The sequence below is a fragment of the Ahaetulla prasina genome, chromosome 2, assembly GCF_028640845.1.
Source record: "Ahaetulla prasina isolate Xishuangbanna chromosome 2, ASM2864084v1, whole genome shotgun sequence".
Taxonomy (NCBI): domain Eukaryota; kingdom Metazoa; phylum Chordata; class Lepidosauria; order Squamata; family Colubridae; genus Ahaetulla; species Ahaetulla prasina.
The window spans coordinates 218,689,654-218,712,125 of NC_080540.1; the positions used below are offsets into that span (position 1 = coordinate 218,689,654).

The 22,472-nt window shown below is 39.7% G+C and overlaps 1 protein-coding gene across 3 annotated transcripts in view; it reads right to left on the bottom strand.

Moving 5' to 3' along the window:
* Positions 1 to 22,472, bottom strand: part of FOCAD (focadhesin) — a 165,498-nt gene that overhangs the window by 121,946 nt on the left and 21,080 nt on the right. For all 3 annotated transcript variants that reach the window (XM_058165712.1, XM_058165711.1, XM_058165713.1), the window contains exons 5-11: positions 20,110 to 20,214; positions 16,818 to 16,919; positions 14,948 to 15,152; positions 13,914 to 14,120; positions 12,072 to 12,159; positions 8,397 to 8,596; positions 7,191 to 7,448 (exon numbers count right to left, since the gene is read on the bottom strand). In XM_058165712.1, the coding sequence (XP_058021695.1) occupies positions 7,191 to 7,448; positions 8,397 to 8,596; positions 12,072 to 12,159; positions 13,914 to 14,120; positions 14,948 to 15,152; positions 16,818 to 16,919; positions 20,110 to 20,214 (1,165 nt within the window). The remainder of the gene's footprint in view (positions 1 to 7,190; positions 7,449 to 8,396; positions 8,597 to 12,071; positions 12,160 to 13,913; positions 14,121 to 14,947; positions 15,153 to 16,817; positions 16,920 to 20,109; positions 20,215 to 22,472) is intronic.

The following is a 22,472-nucleotide window of genomic DNA, read 5'->3' on the forward strand; positions in this document are numbered from 1 at the left end:
CTCCTGGCTGGTACTGGCCACCCGGGAGGTTACACGGGGCTGGCTTCAGGGAATCGTTAATGCTTCTTTGACGGAGGGTGTCTTCCCTGCCGCCTGAAAGAGGCGGTGGTGAGGCCCCTCCTCAAGAAGCCTTCCCTGGATCCAGCCATTTTAGCAAATTATCGTCCTGTCTCCAACCTTATTTTGTAGCGAAGGTTGTTGAGAGTGTGGTTGCACAACAGTTCCCCCAGTACTTGGATGAAACTGTCTATCTAGACCCGTTCCAGTCTGGCTTCCGGCCTAGTTACAGCACGGAGACGCCTTGGTCGCGTTGGTAGATGATCTCTGGAGGGCTCGGGACAGAGGTTGTTCCTCTGTCCTAGTCCTACTAGATCTCTCAGCGGCTTTCGATACCATCGACCATGGTATCTTGCTGCGGCGGCTCGGGGGGCTAGGAATAGAGGGCACCGTTTATCAGTAGTTCTCCTCCTATCTCTCCAACCAGTCACAGACAGTGTTGGCAGGGGGGCAGAGGTCGACCCCGAGGCACCTCTTCTGTGGGGTGCCACAGGGGTCGGTCCTTTCGCCTCTTCTGTTCAACATCTATATGAAGCCACTGGGTGAGATCATCCGTGGTTTTGGGGTACGATGTCACCTGTACGCTGATGACACCCAGCTGTACATTTCCACCCCAGACCACCCCAATGAGGCCATCGAAGTGATGTCCCGGTGTCTGGAAGCCGTACGAGTCTGGATGGGGAGAAACAGGCTTCGGCTCAACCCCTCCAAGACCGAGTGGCTGTGGATGCCGGCTTCCCGGTACGGCCAGCTTACTCCATTGCTGACTGTTGGGGGCAAGTCGTTGGCCCCCACGGAGAGGGTTCGCAATTTAGGGGTCCTCCTGGATGCATGGCTGTCTCTAGAAGATCATTTGACGGCCGTCGCCAGGGGGGCTTTTTATCAGGTCCGCCTGATTCGCCAGTTTCTAGACCGGGTTTCCCTTTGCACAGTCACCCATGCCCTCGTTACTACTGCAATGCTTTCTACATGGGGCTCCCCTTGAAGAGCACCCGGAAACTCCAACTGGTCCAGAATGCGGCCGCGCAGGTGATAGAGGGAGCACCTCGTGGCTCCCATGTGACACCTCTCCTGTGCGATCTGCACTGGCTTCCAGTGGTTTTTCGGGTGCAATTCAAGGTGCTGGTTACCACCTTTAAAGCACCGTTACCACCTTTAAAGCGCTCCATGGCTTAGGACTGGGCTATTTAAGGGACTGCCTACTGCCACCAACAGCCTCCCATCGACCTGTGCGCTCCCACAGGGAGGGCCTCCTTGGGGTACCATCAGTTAAACAATGTCGACTGGCAGCCCCCAGGGGGAGGGCCTTCTCTGTGGGGGCTCCTGCCCTCTGGAATGAGTTGCCTCCGGGGCTTCGTCAACTCCCCGACCTCCGGACCTTCCACCGCGAGCTGAAGACTCTTTTATTCCATCGAGCAGGGCTAGCCTAAAAATGTAGTTTTAATGGGGTTTTAGCTTTATTGTTATTGTTAGTTTTTAGTATTTTGGCCATAAATTATATTAATTTTATATTGTTTTTAACTTGCATTATATTGTGTTTTTAAACTGGCTGTTAACCGCCCTGAGTCCTTCAGGAGAAGTGCGGTATACAAATTTGATTATAAATAAATAAATATAAATAAAATAAAAATGCCTTTTTTCCTTAAAATCAAATTTCATTCATTCTTTCATTTGATTTGTTCTTGGTCTTCCACTTGAGTCCAAAGTAATATAGAAGAGAACTATCTTCGTATGAATTTCCCAGAAGGCTGTCATTTACAACTAAATATTTTACTGCTGCAGTTTAGCTAAACCATAAAAGGGTGAATATCCCCCAGGGACTCATAATCCACTAATAATGGTAATAGATCTTGTATTACAATGCACAAATGACCTCTCAGTCAAACGATTTAATTTTTTATTCTTGCAGCATGGTTGGATTCACACACAACATAATAATAGTTTTTTTGACACAATGAGTCCATTCAACCCATTAAGAAAGCAGCATTAAACTCGTTTGCCAACAAAACAAATCAGTATGACTTCTGCAGGGATTTTCCACATTCAAACTAGCATCATACTCATTTAAGAATTCTTGAACTTCCCAATTGTTCCAAATCATTCTTTGCCTAATAAGATACATTGGAAACAGATAGAAGTGTTAAATAGCTCCTCTATGGAGTAAGTATACAGATCTCCTTTGCTCAACCTTGTATCAGGCTGCAATTGTTATAAGGCCCATATTGGCTATTTTGCACAGTATGCAAATGACCTCAACAGAAATCAGTGGCAGATGTTCCTATAAGCATATACAGCATTCATGTGGCAAGCAGAGCTACATATCTCAGCCCAGAGCAGATTCTTTATGATCTTAGACTAACAGCATAGGCTTACCAACTGATCTCTTCAATAGAATATAAGAAAACAAAATAAAGTAAAAAAACTGCCAAAGAGTATTTGTTTTGCACTGCCTTTTTTAAAAGCAGTTTTATTTTTCCTCTAAAAATAAATACTGAAATACTTGCAGGACCCAATTTAGATTCTTTCTGAAGAGGGAGATCATTGCATTCCTCTATTTAGTCATAATCTACCCTGTTTCCCCTAAAATAAGACATACTCTAATAATAAGCCCAATCAAGCTTTTGAGCACATGCGCTAAAATAATCCCCCCCCCAAAAAATAAGCCCTCCCCAAAAATAAGCCCTCCACGGAAATATTTAAATGTATGCGCAGACGGTCCCCGCCATTTCCTCTGCTTAGGGTTAGAGAGACAAAGCTGGAAATCAGGTAAGACGGTAAGAGGAGCCCCATCTTGCTCCACAGGCCCCAAAATAATAAGACATATCTGAAAATAAGGCCAAACACTTATTTTGGGGTTCAAAAAAAATATGAGACAGGGTCTTATTTTCAGGGAAACAGAGTTAATAATCAACTTGTGCGGACCCAAACGAATGCCTCATTTGAGGAGCATGTGCCTTTAAATGTCCAGATACTATGCAAGCTAAGAAATGGCAGCTTTATATGCCTATTCCCCTCTTTGACCTTATTAGCTGTCCCTGGTATATTGAGCTAAGCAGGATTCCTGCAAAAAAGGGATCAAGGAAAAGTGTGATAAGCTACAACTTTTCTACTTCTTTCTTTTTAAATATTAAGAAGTACTGGATAAGCCTTTCATTTTAGGGGTCACTGTTAGTCAACACCGAAGTGTAGTACTGTAAGCTACAAAAGCTATTGTAGCTACAAGCTAAAGCAACTACAATTGGCCATGAATAGAAAGCTTGTGGGACAACATGCCTCTTTTAAAACCATTTGGATGTCAGTTAGCAAGCTTTCAGCAAGGTCTTGTTCTTTAGAAAGAAAAACATTATCTACATGATGACACTATGAAATTAAAATTCATGCTCCCCCTCCTCTGACTGCAAGAGTTTGAACTGGTGTAAAGATTAGACACTGACTGTAAAAATAAAAGAGTGCTCCATAAATAAATAGAATGGAATATGTTTATGTGACCTTTGATACAACATGTTCAAGATATTTTTGTGCCAAGAAGCAGAAATCTGTCTTAGCCTAATTTCTGGTGGAGGGGCTTGGTTGATGGAAAGATTCTAAAGGCAGACTTAGAGAATTGCATCATATTGCTAGCTATATTGTTGCTTTTACATAAGCTACTGAAAACGAAAGCATTACAAATTGTAGGTTGCAAATTACAGATAGTCCTTACTTACTAGAATTGGGACCAGCAACTCTGTCACTAAGCAACACGAAGTGTGATATCACATGACTGCACCAACTTAGAAATTCTAGGACTCCTGATTTCCATCGTTAAGCAAATCCTATTTAGTTGAATGCAATGTCACATGGTTACTATTTGTAGCTTTCTACCCAGCTTCCTCACTGACATGCCTATTGGAAACGGGCCGCGAAGGGCACAAATGGCAGTCACATAACCATGGGATGCTGCAATATCATAATTGCAAGTTGGTCACCTAAATCATGAACATATATGACTGCGGGGATACTGTGACCACCACAACTACGAAGTAAGTCCCACTTCTTCATTGCCGCTGTAACTTCAAATGTTCACGGAACAAGTGATTGTTAAATGAAGACTACCTGTATTTGGAAGAAAGCATTTGAATTTTTAATCAAAATAAAAAGCCAATTAACTATAGCTTCCATCCACATAGTAGAACAGGATCCAAGGAGAGCTTAAATGAGGTATTGTTAATATTTGAGGAGGTGCAGAGGCACTCAATAACTCGCAGTATTAATTCAACAGAATATTTGGGTACCTAAGGGGCCATCCCTCCCCAATGGGACTAGTCTGTACCACTCGCACCACAGAAGAGGCCTGCTCTGGATCACATCTGCTAAGGAGTTCCAGCAGGCGGGTGGCAGAAGAGCCTTTTTTGCTGTAGCCCCATCCCTGTGGAACTTCTACCACTGAAGGTAAGAACTGCTCCCATTCTTTCGGCCTGGAACCCCAAGAAGGAGGCTGACAGAATAAGAAGACCTCATCCTAGTCTTCTCCATCTCTTGGTTCTGGTTTCATTATAGTTTTATAATCATAATCTATGTAGTTTAAACATTTTAATATGTTAATTAATTTTTTACTTATTTTATAACTTATAAGCAGTCACCTTATACGGGAGATGGGCAACATAAAATTTAATTAATAAATGAAACTATCTCAAAAAGAAAAGTTACTCTCTTTCTACTTCACAGTTGCAGCATTCACATCTTTAAGGTCCTATCAAAATGTCTTAGGAGCATTCACAACAATCTTAAATAGTAAATCGTAAATTAAGATTAATGTTTTTCACATCATCTATTACATTTTTCCTGTTTAGAATGCCTAATTTATTAAAATATTATGCAAACATCAAACGAGAACAGACCTCTGCAATTTGATCCCATAGATGAAAATTAAATTGTAGAGATTTAAGCAAAATATCTCAATTCCAAATGTAAATAATTCATAGCAAAATAGATAGCTATCATATTGCCTATGTAAATTGCAAAAACGTGGTTTCAATATTTTTGCTACTTATATTTCATGTTTATTTGATCACTGTTTTGAAGATTATAATGCTTTCAAAAATGTTATATTTGTTTTAAGCTTTCTTCACGACTTTACCACATAAACTTTAAATAAATTAGTCTGCTATAATTTTGATTTATAATCAATTATTTTCCAATGTATTAAAACGTATTGTGACCCACATTGAAAAAAAAACCTACACAAAAGCCAAGCATCTTCTGCTAATAATAAACTTAACCATAAACCTCCCAACAAGCCAAATACCCAAAGGTCTAAAAATGCTTTTTTCTAGCACTCAATGTGGTTGATGTAGGGTTAACCCATATCCTCATCCATAACTATGCAAATAATTTACAGCAGACTGCCATTGGCAACAGCCTCTGTGGTTCTAACCTTCTTCCGTTTCTCTATTCTATACTAAACACACACACACACAAAATTTTTAATCAGCAGAAAATCTTGAACAAAGGCAATTCAGGCCATTTGAGGTTGAAAAGAAATTCCCAAGCTCCCCATTTCTTGTAAACTAGTTCCCATTTATCTGTTCTGAATTAATGTGATAGAAGCATCCTGAACAAAAACCATCCACAGACAGCTGTTCTCACAGAGAGTTGCAAACTGTAAAAGCAGAATTCCTCTCTTATCATTAAGTCTTTTTTTGCATTTTGAATGCATGTTTTTTTTTTAAAAAAAAAAAAGACACCCAAGGAAATTAAATACAGCGGATCAGCTGTAGCATATCCACAACGTAAGATTTTCTCCCACTATTTTATTGTTAACCTTTGCAATTCTATGAACTTTATGATATTTAAACAGCCACTTAATAGGTACTGTTCTGCATGTTTTAATAATTTTACAGTGAGAAACAAATATAGTATTTGAATGTACCCCAATGTGTTTAACGTTAATAGAATGCAATTACTGGATGCTTCATAGTTATTAATGAATTGCATTCTTTATTCTTCCAAAGCTTATTTCTCATAATTCAATGGTTCAGCTCTCTTTGTATTTTAACATTATACCACCCTACTTAATGCTTCCAATATACCCAAGGTTAATAGAAAATAGAAAAGTCCATGAGTATTTTCATATATGTATAGATTAGCCTGTTAAGGTTTCAAACATAAGAGCCTCTGTAGATGAAATTAATAATCACTAACTTCACATCTGATTATCTGCTGCTTTTGTTATTCAAATATATTTAAAAACAAAAAAATTTAAAAGCTGATTTTTTTGGGGGGATAACGGTTCAAAGTATCTTTTCTGTCAGGGTACACAGGAATACAGATAATTCTCAGTTAACTTTCAGCTGAATATATACTTAGTGTTTGTTCAGCGTTTGAAGTTCAGTGATAAACGTACAGTATGTACCCTGGCACCCAAAGTTACAGCCAGTGCAGAGCCCCTGCAGTCATGTGATCAAAATTCAGGCACTTGGCAGCCCACTGCACTTACAATTGTAGAAGTGGTCATTCAATTCCCCACCTGCCTTTCTCCACCCATATCTCCCTTGCCACCCTCAGGGGAGATATGGCCCTATGCTAGGCCAACCTGTCAATTGAGGCCTTCCAAAGCCTCTCAAGAAGGCCACACACAACTTGTAACATATACAACCTAAGGAAAAAGACCTGCAGCCCCATTGGGGTGGGCAAGTCAGCTGGGGCTTTGCATTAGGGCATTTGGCCATGGTGTGGAACCTAAGGGAGCATTCCTTGGTAGTAGTGACACTGGCAAACTCAGGGCTGGAACAGAGGTCTGGCAACCGGCTGAAACTGCTGCTATGCAGGGCAGCATAGGCAGGTGAGGGGAGTTCAAGAGGAAGCAGTCTTAAAAAGGCTCGGGATTGGGAGGGACCAAGCCAGGCTTGGATCAGGGTGGGTCCTTGCCTAATGACCAGATAGCATTCCGTGAACAACAGCAATGAGAACTGTCATTAATGGAATGATAAGAGTTGAAAGAAAAAAGAGATTTAGAAGAGAAGCTGGAAAGAACCTATAACAAAAAGGTGATATGCAAAAAGCCAAAAACTATAGAGGTAAGAAGCTCAGACTGATTTTGAGAGGTTATTTGAATATTAGGTGTAGTAGGCCTTTTATCAAAAAATCAGTCTTACCTGAGATGAATCCACCTTTGCAATTTCTATGGCAGCATCCAGAACACTGTGAAGATTATCCCCATTCTCTTGAATGAGGAGATAAGCTACCAGGAGAAGAACATGGACAGAGACTTGTGTTGCAATAGGAAGCATTGATTTAATAGAAGACAACCAGTCAAGCATGGCGGTTTTGTCTCTCAAAAGCCAAAGGAGTTGCCAAGTGACATGCAATGAACCATAGGTACTATTTATGGGGAAGTAGTGCTCCCAAGAGACCTGTGGGAAATGAAAAAGGGCTGTTATAACAATGAAACTGCTTTCTTCAATAATCTTTGTGATGCCAAAGATGAATATTTTATTCAATTTTCAAAAATGTATTAAAACCACAATTCCCATAACTCGCAGCCTGTATGGACAAAGAAAATACTGGTTGGCAATTGTGGCAATATTGAAATAGCACATCTGAACAGACCCAAGTTGGGGAAAGTTGGCCAGTGCAAAGAACAATTATATTATCTTATTGCTGTTAAAAGAGTTTTTTTTTTAATTCAAATGAATCACCAACATCATTGTTATTAATAATGGCTTCCTCTTTTAAACTAAACCTACAATTATACTTATATTACATACGCTCTTAAACTTCCCAAATGTCAATCACTGTAAAGGAAATGCTAGAGTTCTGTTACTTAAGAGCACGCTTAAAACCCCAAGCAATTATGAATTATTGACATTCTAAAATTAGCTGGAGCTCCTTAACATACAAAGGGATTATTGGTTCCTCTTTAAGGAGGTTCTTCAAAGAAGCATCCCATTGCCACTCCAGGTGGACCTAAACATTTCTGGCTCTTAAGGCAAAGCATACATGACTATATCAATATAGGCTTAATATGAGGAAGGGGACATGTTTTAGAAGCTGTTCAACCCATTCAGATGAACTGCTGGACTAACCCAGAGGAAACTTGATTTAGCCCTGGATGGACTTGGTTTTATTTGGGACTTATTAATTCAACTTATTAATTCAATTAAATCCCCCATTTTGTATGAATTACAGGTAATCCTCCAGTTACGAATGTAATGGGGCTTGCCAATTACATTCGTAATTCAAGAATTCATAGGAGTGAATCACGTAACTTGAACTTGATTGCTCCCTGCTTTCGCCCATGGATTTGCTAATCGAATGAGCAAGCACAGCTGGAAAACTTAAAGTAAGCATGAAAACTTCACCAAGTGCTGCTCCTTCAGCTCTTCCTGCTGTACAATCTCTAGAAGATTAATGGCTAATTGCTGCCTAGTCGTGCTATCGTTCTCCTCAGTCATGTTGTCCTGAACAGCAGTAGATGATAATATTTGCAATGCAGGCATCACTAAGATGACAGCCATCAATGGAGTCATCTTGATTTCTGAACCTGATAGAAGCTTGATGGCTATAAAAACAAAAGAACATTTGTATTAAGATTTTTAAAACTCAGAACCATCTAATACAATAGTGAAAAGTAGTAGATACAATCTCCCTTTAGAACAGAAGGGTATTCAAAAACATGCAGCATTCAACATCCTGTTGTTAGTTGCAAAGTCATGTCTGACCCATCGCGGCCCCATGGACAACATTCCTCCAGGCCTTCCTGTCCTCTACCAACCTCTGGAGTCCATTTAAGCTCACACCTACTGCTTCAGTGACTCCATCCAGCCATCTCATTCTCTGTCGTCCCATTCTTCTTTTGCCCTCAATCTTTCCCAACATTAGGCTCTTCTCCAGTGAATCCTTCCTTCTCATTAGATGGCCAGAGTATTTGAGTTTCATCTTCAGGATCTGGCCTTCTAAAGAGCAGTCAGGGTTGATGTTGTGTCTTGCCCGCCCTCAGAGCAGCCGGGGCCTTCTTACCTGCTCCCGAACACTGAGGAATGTATGCCTCCCGGCCCAAGTCCTGGCTCCATGCCCACACAAACTGCAGAAGAAGGAGAATCTCCCGGCCCCAGCCCTGACTCCATGCCCAGGCAAGCAGACAGCTAGACCCCTCCCCTCCTCCACAGCATGTGAGCCTGAGGAGGTTTATTCTAACAGCTGATTGGAGTAATCCTCGCATCAGAAGATTGGATAGGCGGAGGCAACAGAGGGAAGGGAGGGGCAGGCCTTAATGAGTGCTGAGTCATGGAGCCACACCCCATGGCCTATATAAAGGATCTACTTTCTGGCAGTCTCTGAGTCAGGCAAAAGTCAAACTTATCTTGCTCGAAGTCACTTACTGGTCTCCTGCCTTCTCTGAGGACTTTGCTAGGACTTTGGGCAGAGCTGCAGAGGCAAGCCTGATTCGGATTTCCCTGACCCGGCCGTCAGCAGAGGAGTGGGACACGACAGTTGATCTCCTCTAGGACTGACCAGTTTGATCGCCTTGCAGTCCAAGGGACTCGCAGGAGTCTTCTCCAGCACCATAGTTCAAAGGCCTCAATTCTTTGGTGCTCAGCCTTTGTTATGGTCCAACTTTCACAGCCATACATTGCAACTGGGAAAACCATACCCTTGACTATATGCACTTTTGCGTGTTGATTGGCAGGATGATGTCTCTGCTTTTTAGTATGCCATCTAGATTTGCCATAGCTTTCTTCCCAGGAGCAAGCGTCTTTCAAATTCTTGGCTGCAGTCCCCATCTGCAGTGATCTTGGAGTCCAGGAAAATAAAATACGTCACTACCTCCATTTCTTCCCCATCTATTTGTCAGGAATTGAGAGAGCCAGATGCCATGATCTTAGTTTTCTTAATGTTGAGTTTCAAGCCAACTTTTGCACTCTCCTCCTTCACCTGTATCAAGAGGCTCTTTAGTTCCTCTTCACTTTCTGCCATTAGAGTAGTGTCATCTGCATATCTGAGGTTGTTGATATTTCTCCTGGCAATCTTAATTCCAATTTTTGATTCATCTAGCCCTGCCTCTCTCATGATGTGCTCTGCATATAAATTAAATAGGCAGGGTGACAGACTCCTTTCCCAATTTTGAACTAATCAGTGGTTCCACGTCCAGTTCTCACTGTTGCTTCTTGACCCGCATATTAGGAAGTCATAATAAAGTGGATGCATTCACATGTACATTCAAAGTTCATTCAGTAGACAAATACCCTTTAATTCTGACACAATTTTACAATTCTGTCTCATTCAGGGAATCTCAACTCCCACAATACTAAATGTAAATTTATATGGAATCAATGTAGAAGTAGGAATCTGAGATTCCGGGGTCAAATGGTGACAAACTGAGTTTATAACTTTGATAAACATTCCAAGGATAAGGAGCCAAGAAAGCTCAGAGTTCAAATGTGGAGTTCTTGGTGCTCTCTGAGCTTGGCTGTTTTTTTGTTTTCTTCATTAAGTTTCTTCATTGGTGGTTTTCTTCATTACCCAAACTAGATAACAACATCAGTGCACACTGATGATGTTATCTAGTTTGGGTAATGAAACATCTGGAAGAAAACAACCGAATTCAAAGAGCATCAAAGGCCCCTCAAGGACGAGGTTGTATTTCAGCATATTTTCATTGCATTTAGTAAGTAGTTCTAATTTTTAAGTGGCAAACCCTTTGTCTTGCTTCATTTATCAACACCTAGTACCTGTAAGCTAACCACAAAAATATAATAAGGATTGGACCATTCTTTCCAGGGAAAGCAATTTCTTAAGTGAGCTGTAGAACCACAGAAAGCTTTAGCTTCTGCTACATTTATTCCTCATCCACAAGAGTAAGATAAAGTAACTGGGGGGGGGAGCTATGTTGAGTTGTTCACTATCCTACTGCTATGAAGTTTTTAAGATGTGCACTATGGGACCACATCCAGCATTTATCTTAGCTAGTGGGATTTTTGGAATAAAATACAAAGGAGATAATGATTTCTCCAGGTCTGACTCCACAAACAGTTCAGAAGCAGATGTTATTCAGAAAAGCCCACTGGGCAGGAAATCAAAAAGAAATTAATTCTTTTTTTTCTTTTTCCAGCAATTTGTCACAGATGCTCCAGAGAAGTTTATTGTGTTGAGATCATTTGAAGAAATGTAGTAGCAGCTTTTTTAATGCTCAGAGTTTTTCTTTTTACATTTTTTAGAGGGAGATGAAGCACTTTGGATTAGAGCCAACAGTTGAGAAGAGGGAAAGTCCCCATACTCTATTTCAGTACATCGTATCTGGAAATCTATTAATATTTTCTTTTTTCAGACTTCTCATTTTTTTTCTTTTTCTTTTACTTCTTTAACAGTCTTCATTTGTATTTTATTAAATGTTCATTATGATTTATTAAATACTAATGGAAAAATGTTGACAGTGACTCTAGTATGTGGATTACATAAATTATTAATCTGACTGGCCACCCTTCACAATCTGATTTCATCAATGGATGAAAACCCTTGAATAATATTAGATTACTAATTGGTACCTTAAATATACATTAGAAAAATCAAATCAGCATGATGTCTAACTGGAAACAGAGGAAATTTCTGGAGTATTTTTTGGTTGATAAATAAGACAAATGTCTTGTTGTCATTAAATGGATAAACATTTTATTCTAATTTTGACTAGGATTGTTGTAAATGAAATTAGTTTCTTTTCTATCTATATATTTCATGGAACTCATGAGTAAAGTTATATGTTTCCTCTTACTTAATTTGATATTTAAATCACTGACCCGTTCTCAGGTAACTGAAGGCATTCTGGGCATAAAAATAGCTTAACAAACATATGTTTATGATATATAATCTCCTACTAATCTTTATGAACAGCAAATTCAATTTACTATAGCTGCTAACAAGAGCAACAAAGTGATACTTCCTAATAATCTGAAATTATTAAGAAAACGCTCCCTTCCAGAAAACTAAATAAAGCAAGTTATTTTTCAGGGAATTATTGCAATTTTATAATGAAGTCTTACCTAGATTTAAAATAGGCTTTTGCTGACTAGCTGGAATCTGCAGCAGGAGTATACCTAATCCAATGATGGTCATCTGAAATGGAAAACCCTGGAAAAACCAAGATACACAATCAAGTCTGATTTTCTTTCCAAGTATAACATACAACACGGCCTATGGAAATAAACACCCTAAGCAAATTTTACACTCTCGATTTTTAAAAAAAAATCAAATGAAGCATATTTCTTCAGCCTTAATATGTAAAATAAATAACTCTTAAGTTCCTTCTGACTTTACTCGGTGCTGGTAACATAGCTACTTCCCATGTTTCCATTTCCTCAGCAGCAGGCCACAGTGTCATAACATAAGAGCCAGTGACTGACTCTGACTCCTCTCAAGAGAGTTAATGAATACTAACTGGTGTTTAAACATATTGCTTGAATAAGTGTATATATACATGAAAAATGCCAGCCAGATTTCCCTTCTCTGGTCTTGGACTGCAACAACAGCTTTCTTTGATCCCCATTACACAAGAAAAAACAAAGCCAAAAAGTCTATGTTCAGAGAAGGTATATATAGTAGCATAGCTAATTTATACTGTTCCATTTTATAAGGTTAAAGTAATCTCTACACATAGGTGCTCACTTGTCAAAAAGGCTAATTTTCTTTGAAATTCAGCTTTTACAAATAATGAATCCTTGATTTGTAAACTAGCGAATCCTGTAATTCTCTGCATTACTAAAAATGTATATGTATCCAACAGGAACAAAGACAGTAAGACCCAGATTTATTTCCTAGCATCATCACACAGAAGATAGAAAAAAATGCAACCTGAAACACTATATAGCTAGACAATGACTGGCTTCACTCTTTGTGTTAAGCCAATGACATGACTTGTTTGTATACTGTTTTATCATGTATTTTTATAAATTATGATTTGTGCCTTGCTTCTCTAACACAATGTTTTTCTTGTGCCTGTATAATGTTGCCTTCTAGTAAAGATAATTTCAACTGTTTTAAAAATGAGGAATTGATATACTATATTTTTCAGACTATAAGACGCACCTAGCTTTTGGGGAGAAAAACATGGAGAAAAAAGTCTGCCTCTGCCTCCCAGCAATTTGCCTCCTTGCAGCAAACAGCCTGGTCAGCTTCAGCACAGCCTGATTTAGCACAAGCAGCTGATTACTGGCCTCCCAGAATACCGACGATCAGCTGTTCCAGGCTGTGGGGATCACCGCTACCTATTGCTGCCTCTGCACGCGCCCCCCCATTTTCAGCCACTGTACGCCCCATTTTTGGCCTGTTCCAGGCCACCTATCGATACCAAATGGGACTCATGGAGGTCGAAAATGGGGTGCGCGGAGGCGGTGATAGGCGGCGGCGATCCCTGCAGCCTGGAACAGCTGATCGTCAGTATTCTAGGAGGCCAATCCAACCACCAATCAGCTGCTTACAAGATCACGTGAGTGCAGCAGCAGCCCAATATATACTTAAGCAATAAACAACTTTCCCAAATTTTATTGTCTCAGGTGTCATGGCTCCTGAATTTGGGGCACATTCTGTAAGTTAGTCCATTTGAGGTAACTTGGTTCAAAAATTGTTGACCTAGGATGCACAGTTTTGTCAGTTAAAAGTTGTAAAAATGAGTATATAGATGCTGAGAAAGTTTACATGATGACTCATGTTTTTCTACAATAAAACTAATTCTCAGCAACTCTTGTGTCCTTAAATATCTGTGATGCCTGTTTCCAGTCCAGTTTACTAACGAAAGCCTTACAACTAAGTGCCAAAAGTTAAGGGCCACCACTCAAATTAGGTATGAATACATATTTAAAAGTTATCTTATTCCCCAGAGAGCCTACCTCTTTCAGAAGCTCAACATTTTCCTCCATTAAGCGAATTAAAGATGAACATTCCCCTGTGGCCTGCAGGCTAACCTCACAAAAAATCAGAAGCTGCAGACAAAGATGACATAACTGTGTCTTCCAAAAACTAGGGTAACGCAGCAGACTCCGAAATAATCCCTCCAGAAAAAGCAATGCTTCCGTTATCTGTAAAGGGTCTTTTACCTACGGAAAAAGAAGAAACAAGACTGGATCATACATGCAAAGGCTAAGCACTGAGAACCACATAAAGTATTAACAGATATGTATAAATGAAGAATTTTCATAGAGAGAGATATTGTGTTCTTCGTATGTCAGTTTATCTGGAACAGGTAATCTAAGATCCCACCTCTATATGCATTCTAGAAACACCTCTCTGATATTGTGCTGATGATACTTAGTTGTACATCTTTATCTCCAGCTGCCAAGTAATACTGTCAAGGTGCTTTCCCAGTGACCAGAATCCATCTGGGCAATGGGGGAATTCAAACTTTTTTACTACCAGTGCATGGTGTGGTTTGGTGGGCATGGCAGGGAAAGGATACTGCAAAATCCCCATTCCTGGGGTAAGGATATTGCAAAATCATCGTTCCCACCCCACTCTGGGGCCAGCCAGATGTCATATCTGCAGATTCTCTGAACTACTCAAAATTTCCACTACCGGTTGTCCAGAATCCGTCAGGACCTGCTGAATTTCACCCCTGCATCTGGGTCTGGATAGGGATAAACTTCAGATCAACCTTGACAAGACCAGATGGCTATGGGTCTCAGGGTCCCTTGTATGCAGTGATCTTTGAACGGGATAACTCTCCTCCAGGCAGCGTTAGTGTACAATCTGAGGTTCCCCTTAGACTCAGAATTCCTGTTCAAGAAGGGAATGCAAGAGGGAATGTGTTGAGCCATCACACTCCCTTGGCCACATACATATGTTAAAAGGAATTTAGGGAAAATAGAAGGTAAATAAATAAATAAAAATAACATGCACTGGGAGGTTAGCACTGGAGGAGCTTTACCTGATAATACGGGACTAGGTCACAAAGCAATTGAAGGAGATGGCATTCAAGGTCAGGGGGCTCCTCTTTGTTCAAAGGCCCATATGGCTGAAGCAAGACTCTAAGTAGGCTCATCCGTAATTCTGCATGTTCCCGCAACTGGTAAGGTTCACAATATAGGTACCTTAGAAATGGCCTCATTATATTGATACATAAATGTTCTGCCCTGAAATTGTAAGAAATAATTTTAAAACCACAAGACATTTATCCGATAAATGTATTGATTGCTTCTTTTGGTATACAATAAAAAGTCAACTATAAAGAAACTGGAAAAATACCAAAAAAATTGTAATTAATTTCTATACCCTTAAGGTTTAAAACATGTAAACCAACAAATGAAATCAAAGAGAAGCAAATAAAACACTGCTACTTCAAATTGGAAAGACCTGAATTAAAACGTCTTCTAGAACAGGGTCACCAACCTTTTGAACCTCAGGGACCACTAAATTCATAATTTTAAATCCCATAGACCACTAATATGACCTGCTAAATGACTGGCTGGGTGGGCATGGCTAGGTGGTCATGTGACTCGGTAGGCATGGCCAACTTGATGTTGAGGGGCACCTTGCCAGCCTCTACTCACTCCTCCCCTGCCAGCCCCTCCTCACTGCCTGCCTCGGCTCCTTGGGGCCCCACAGGAAGCAGTTGTTGGAGCTAAGCAGCCACCACGAGAAAGAGTTGGCAAAACAGCTGGCTCAGTTCAAATTGGATCTGACAGAGAAGGAGGCTCAGCAGAAGCACTTCACTGAGGAACTACGAGCGTAGGCTTTACAAGCAGAGGGAAGACCTGCGGGAGTGCAAGGACAGGTATTGGTGCCTGGAGGCTCAGCGGGCTGAGATGGTCAGCCAGTTCCAGGCCATGATACAGTCCCAATGGAACAAGGCCCTCCGGCTCTTCGCTACCAACAGTGCTTCCTTCCAGCCTTTGCCCAAAGCCCCGCACCAGGAGGCTGAAACAGACCCCAAGTCAGAATTTCTGCTCCCCTCTGACCCACACAAAAAGATCCTGAAGGAGAGACTCTGCAGTAACACAAGCGTTCATTGCACATATATGGCCCAAGGGCCATAGTTTGAGGAGCCCTGATTTAGTGCAATATAAAAAATGCAAATAATTTTTCTGCAGACCACCAAAATTTTCTCGCGGACGACCAGTGGTCCATGGACCACCAGTTGGTGACCGCTGTTCTAGAATACGCAGCAGTTGTTGATTCCTAATCAGAGAAAAGATTAGAAAGAATGAGAGACAAAACAGGTGACAATCTGCAGATTGCAGTACAACCTGCAAGACCTTATCTTAGCATTTTCATGGGTATATAGGGATAAAGGATCATAGCAGACAATCAAGCCTAAGTGTTCAGAAGTTCATATGCTACCTGAAACATGAATCAGCCTAGGTATCTAATATAATTTGTGAAACAGTAAAGAAACAAGTGGTATTTTAATCACTTGTTCATATGATATCATGATTATTGGCAGAATACTAAACTTGGCTGAACTAGTGGCACAGTTAATGTAGAGTATTGCAGGAGAACTCTGCCCTCAGCCTGGAGTTCGATCCTAAAAGTTGACTCAGCCTTCCATCCTTCTGAGGTCAGTAAAATGAGGACCCAGATTCTTGGGGGCAATATGCAAATAATACATACATTCTAAACTGACCAGAAAATACTGTAAAGCACTATGGGGTTTTAAGTCTAAAATGATATGCTATTGTAACTGTTATCACTCTATTACTCAGCAGCAAAAATCCTGTATTGTTAAAGCCTGTATTCACATAAGAACCTAGAGGCCAACTGTGTCATCAGTTACTTATGCAATTATTTTATTTTCCTACCCTTTTGGACATTGCTGGAAAAACGTGGTCATATGTTGAAGAAGGAATGGCCAGCAATCAGGTCTGTTTTCAAGTATAATAATTAGAGGGTGAGGAGAGTTTCTGGGAGAAAACAAAAATGAGGAGAAATGCATTAAAAATAAAATTTGCAAATCTTATTATCCTAAAAATAAGCACAACCATAAATACAGTATTTTAATAAAATACAGAACTGCCGGTGAGATATGCTTTGTTAATAGAAGAGTACAGTTTTTTCCCGAAGGCCATCACTCTGCTAAACAAATAATTCCCTCGACAATGTCAAACTATTTACTAAATCTACACTACTATTAATCTTCTCATCGTTTTCATCACCAATCTCTTTCCACTTATGACTGCATGACTGTAACTTTTTGTTGCTATCACTAAGAGTTAAATTGCAACCTATGACCATCATTTGTGTTGTAAATGTTGTACCTTTGATGAAGGTATTTTTTTTCTTTTTCTTTTCTTTTGTGTACATTGAGAGCATATGCACCAAAACAAATTCCTTGTGTGTCCAATCATACTTGGCCAATAAACTATAAATTCTATTCTATTCTATTCTATTCTACATGTTCATGGACACAGAATGAAAACTCTATTTACAGACAATACATTAGTAAACTCTTTAATGACCTTCATAAATGGTGATAATGACTCTAATGAAGATACGTTTATTATTGTGATAGCAGAACTTTTCCTACGATATGTTCCTGGTGCATAAATTTAAAATAATCAATGAGTAACATTTCTTCTTTGATGTGAATGAATATATGCATACAATTTCATACTATACATATTGTATTGTGCACTCCTTATTACTGTCTCTTTTCAGATGCTCAAAGGTTATTATCAAGAAAAAATGACAATGCATGAAAAATACTGGGTAATATTTCATATTTTCTGATATACAGAATGTAGCTTTTTCAGGACTGTATTCCACCCCACCCACTCACCCAAATGAAAAAAAAAATATGAAACTGCCTTTGTTAAAATTCATTCTGATTTTCTGGGCAAGTTTTGGCCTTGATTTTGTTGCTGTTAACGGTGATATTCAATTTTATATCATTTGCAATTTTACTTTTCACCTTGCCATCCAAGTTATTATTTAATTCTAAGGAACTCTCAATCCAAAACCTGACTCTATATTACTCCACTAAATATACCTTTCCAATTTGATGCATTTGGTTGTTAATTTTCAAGTTTTTAGTAGCTATTGACCCACCCAATAGACATACTATAAACTATATTGTTAGTTAATGGTATAGGCTGAAATTAGGTCTTATTGTGTTCAAAGTATTCTCCTGATCTACAGGGAGGGAGGGAGGGAGGGAGGGAGGAAGGAAGGAAGGAAGGAAGGAAGGAAGGAAGGAAGTCTGATAAGACTTGTTCGCAACAAAACATGCTGAATTCCAGTAATCACTGTTTTGCATTCAAAGTGTTTATAGATCAGTTGTTTTATTATCTTCTCAGATATATTTCTGGTATCAAATGTCAGTTCCCCAAATCCTTTAGCCTCTTTTTAAAACAGAATCAATTACTCTCTTTAAATTGTCTGGCATTTGACCAATTCTCTGGGCTTTTTCACTGTTAATGGATATAGATTTGATCAAATCATTAGGTTACGTCTATAATGCAGGAGGTTTTTACTTTGGTTTTGGAGATTTAAACTCTTTCACTGTGATATGTATCTATTAACCTCAAGCCGCATTTCTATCCCTTCATCACATCCTCCATAACTGTCTACTTGAACATATGCTGCTTACTGGAGAATACTAAGCCAAAGGTTTAGCTCAATAGTTTTATTTTATCTATTTATATACAGTCTTTATTATTTTTACAAATAAGTAAAGGGAGTGAACACACCTTCTTCCTCCTATTTTCTGACAACATCAACAACCCAGTGAGGTGAGGTGAGCTAAGAGAGAGCAACTGACCCAAGGTCATTGATTTGGTTTTCGTGGCCAAGGTGGGACTTGAACTCACAGTCCCTTGCTGTCTAGCCCAGTGCCTTAACCACTAAACCAAAATTACTCTCCAACTTTCTTTAGACTTTCCTCCCAAACCTAGTTCCACCTTTTTTGTAGTTGTTGCCTAATGAAGCAGATTTTATTGTACCTTTAGCAACCAGAATTGCAGGCAATTTTTTTTTAATTTGCACACCTGCAATTTGCAATCCACCTGCAATTCTTGTTCTCTGCAGATTTCATATTTTCAATTTTTTCTACTGATTAAAATGTATTTGTAACCACAAAATCAATATTTGTGACATTTTTGTGATATAATGGGTTGTGAAGATAAACTTGAGAAACAGGAGGAAAAGCCACAACCAAGACAATAGTCAGATAAAGAGAAATCTTGCAAGATTTGATTACTCTAACCCTGTAATTTTAATATCTATAATGTTGGGGTTTCAGTCTTTTTTACTTTTTTACTTCAAAGTGCTGACATCAGTCTTGGAAATCTGAATGTGTCTCCCAGTTCCTTGCCTTCATAGGGGGTGTCAAGCTTGAGATATTTTCTCAAATTCCATTCTTGCTTTGGATATATCTGATTTATTGATTATTATTTATTATTTAGATTTATCTGATCATTGCCTTAACTGTGGCTCTTCCTTTTAGTCTCAAGGAACATGTGGTCATTTATGGACATGCAGAATGGAGAAAAATTGGGTTGTCCAAGACACATGTTCTCAGCTAAAGTTTCAGCACTCATTAGTGTAGTGTTCAAAATGATTTTATAAAATTGTTACTGCAAATACAGTAGAACCTCCGGTCATGACCATAATTCGTTCCATAACTTTGGTTGCAACCCAATTTGGTCGTGACCTGAACCTAACCAAAATTAATGCAAAATTACCGTGTTTTCCCAAAAATAAGACCCTGTCTTAAATTTTTTTTTAATCCTTAAATAAGTGCTTAGCCTTTTTGCCATGCACTCAAAAGCCCAATTAAGCTTATTATCAGGGGATGTCTTATTTTGGGGGAAACAGAGTAATACAGCGGCCACTCAAGGTTGCTGTTGTTTGGCACTTACAAAAAAAATGGTGCAGAAGGGGAAATTGGCTATGGCCGTGCTTGATTGCAATCCGAGTATGTGTTCGTGACCAGATTCAAAACTTTTGTGAATTTTTTGTTTGGAACCCGATTTGGTCCTGTTCAGAAGCATTCATGACCAGAGGTTCCAGTGTAATGAGAATCCTTGGTCTTTGCAATGTTAATCATGTTACCATTCAAAACAACATGCCAAATTTGACTGATTTAAGGCATACCTAATTGCATATAAGTCAAGCTGTTGTTGTTCTTCATTTTTCGATGTCTTCAAGGCTTGCATCTGTAATAGCTTAACAATGATTTTTATCAAGCCCTGGACACTCCTATCAAAAGCACAGTAAAAATACATGTTCAATCAACAGATTTCTACAAAAAGAGAAAATTTTCATGATGTCTCTTAACACCACTGTTTAATTTGAAAGGACTTCGCAACTTATGTCATTAATGCAGGATCAAAACATAATTCAACATACCACTTTTTCATTTGGTTTGCTCTGATTCCAATAGCTATGTGTGCTCAGTTTTACATAGTAAATTATCTCTTAGGCATTTTCAGAAGACAGCCTTAATTTTGAAAATATCCTCTTTGAAGATATAACATATGTGGTCATATGTGCATATACCAGAGATCCTTAAGGGTCAGTCATGATGTCGGCAAAAAGTCTATTAACAACTTACTTAGTTCAATCTTGATCAATAAACCTACTTTATATTCCTTCCTTTTATTCCAACAATCTCAATCTTTAGTCCCTTCAAGTAATATCCACGATATTAATAATAATAATAAATGTCCACGATATTAATAATAATAATAATAATAATAATAATAATAATAATAATAATAATTATTATTATTATTATTATTATTATTATTATTATTATACCAGGACCATGGTATCCTGCTGCGCCGGTTGGAGGGGTTGGGAGTGGGAGGCACCGTTTATCGGTGGTTCTCCTCCTACCTCTCTGATCGGACATGAGCAGTGTTGACAGGGGGCAGAGATCGACTCCAAGGTGCCTCATGTGTGGGGTGCCGAGGGTCGATTCTCTCACCCTCCTGTTCAACATCTATATGAAGCCGCTGGGTGAGATCATCAGTGGCTTTGGGGTGAGATACCAACTGTACGCTGATGATACTCAGCTGTACTTTTCCACCCCGGGCCACCCCAGTGAAGCTGTCGAAGTGCTGTCCCGGTGTCTGGAGGCCGTACGGGTCTGGATGGGGAGGAACAGGCTCAAACTTAATCCCTCCAAGACGGAGTGGCTGTGGATGCCGGCACCTCGGTACAGTCAGCTGCAGATGCGGCTGTCTGTCGGGGGTGAATCATTGGCCCCGATGGAGAAGGTACGCAACTTGGGCGTGCTCCTGGATGGTCGGTTGTCCTTTGAAGACCATTTGGCGACCGTCTCCAGGAGAGCATTTTACCAGGTTCGCCTGATCCGCCAGTTGCATCTCTTCCTGGACCGGGATGGCTTATGCACAGTCACTCATGCTCGTTACCTCTCGCCTGGACTACTGCAATGCTCTCTACATGGGGCTCCCTTGAAGAGCACCGGAGACTTCAGCTAGTTCAGAACGCTGGCTGCGGGTTATTGAGGGAGCGTCTCGGAGCTCCCATATAACACCTATCCTGCGCAGACTGCACTGGCTACCTGTTGTTTTCCGGGTGCGCTTCAAGGTATTGGTTACCACCTTTAAAGCGCTCCATGGCTTAGGACCGGGCTATCTACGGGACCGTCTACTGCCGGCTTCTATCTCCCATCGTCCGGTACGTTCCCACAGAGAGGGACTCCTCAGGGTGCCGTCAGCCAAACAGTGTCGACTGGCGGCCCCCAGGGGGAGGGCCTTCTCTGTGGGGGCTCCGACCCTGTGGAACGAACTTCCCCTCGGACTTCGACAATTACCTGACCTTAGGACCTTTCGCCGCGAACTTAAAACTTATTTATTCCGTATGGCTGGACTAGCCTGATTCTTATTTTTATTGGATGGGTTTTTAAAATTCTGTGATTTTATGGGGAAGTACGTTTTTTAATATTTTGGGCATTTAAATTAGTTTTTTAAGGGATGTTTTTAATTATTGTATGTATGTATATTTTATCTGCCTGTTCACCGCCCTGAGTCCTTCGGGAGAAGGGCGGTATACAAATTAAAATATTATTATTATTATTATTATTATTATTATTATTATTATTATTATTATTATTATTATTATTATTATTATTATTATTATTATTATTATTAATGTCATTGAACCTGATTGTTTCTTTGTTCCTTATACAAAATTGTTCAAAACATTAAGAAACCACTTTTTATAAATCCAATATAGAAAAACTATCCACGTCACTCTCTTCCTTTTGCTGTTTCAATATCCCTTTTAATTGTTAAGACATCAGCCAAAGTTTTTGCATGTCTAGTGTAGCATCTTTTTTCATGTCATTCTTATAGAAATCCACTTTCAACTCAGTCCAACTCTTGGTCAGGTAGAACTTGCATCACTTACATCAATCTTTTAGATACAGTCTGTCTACAGAGGCAGACACCTCTATACTTAAAATTAACTTCTCAGACCGTTGTTCAAAA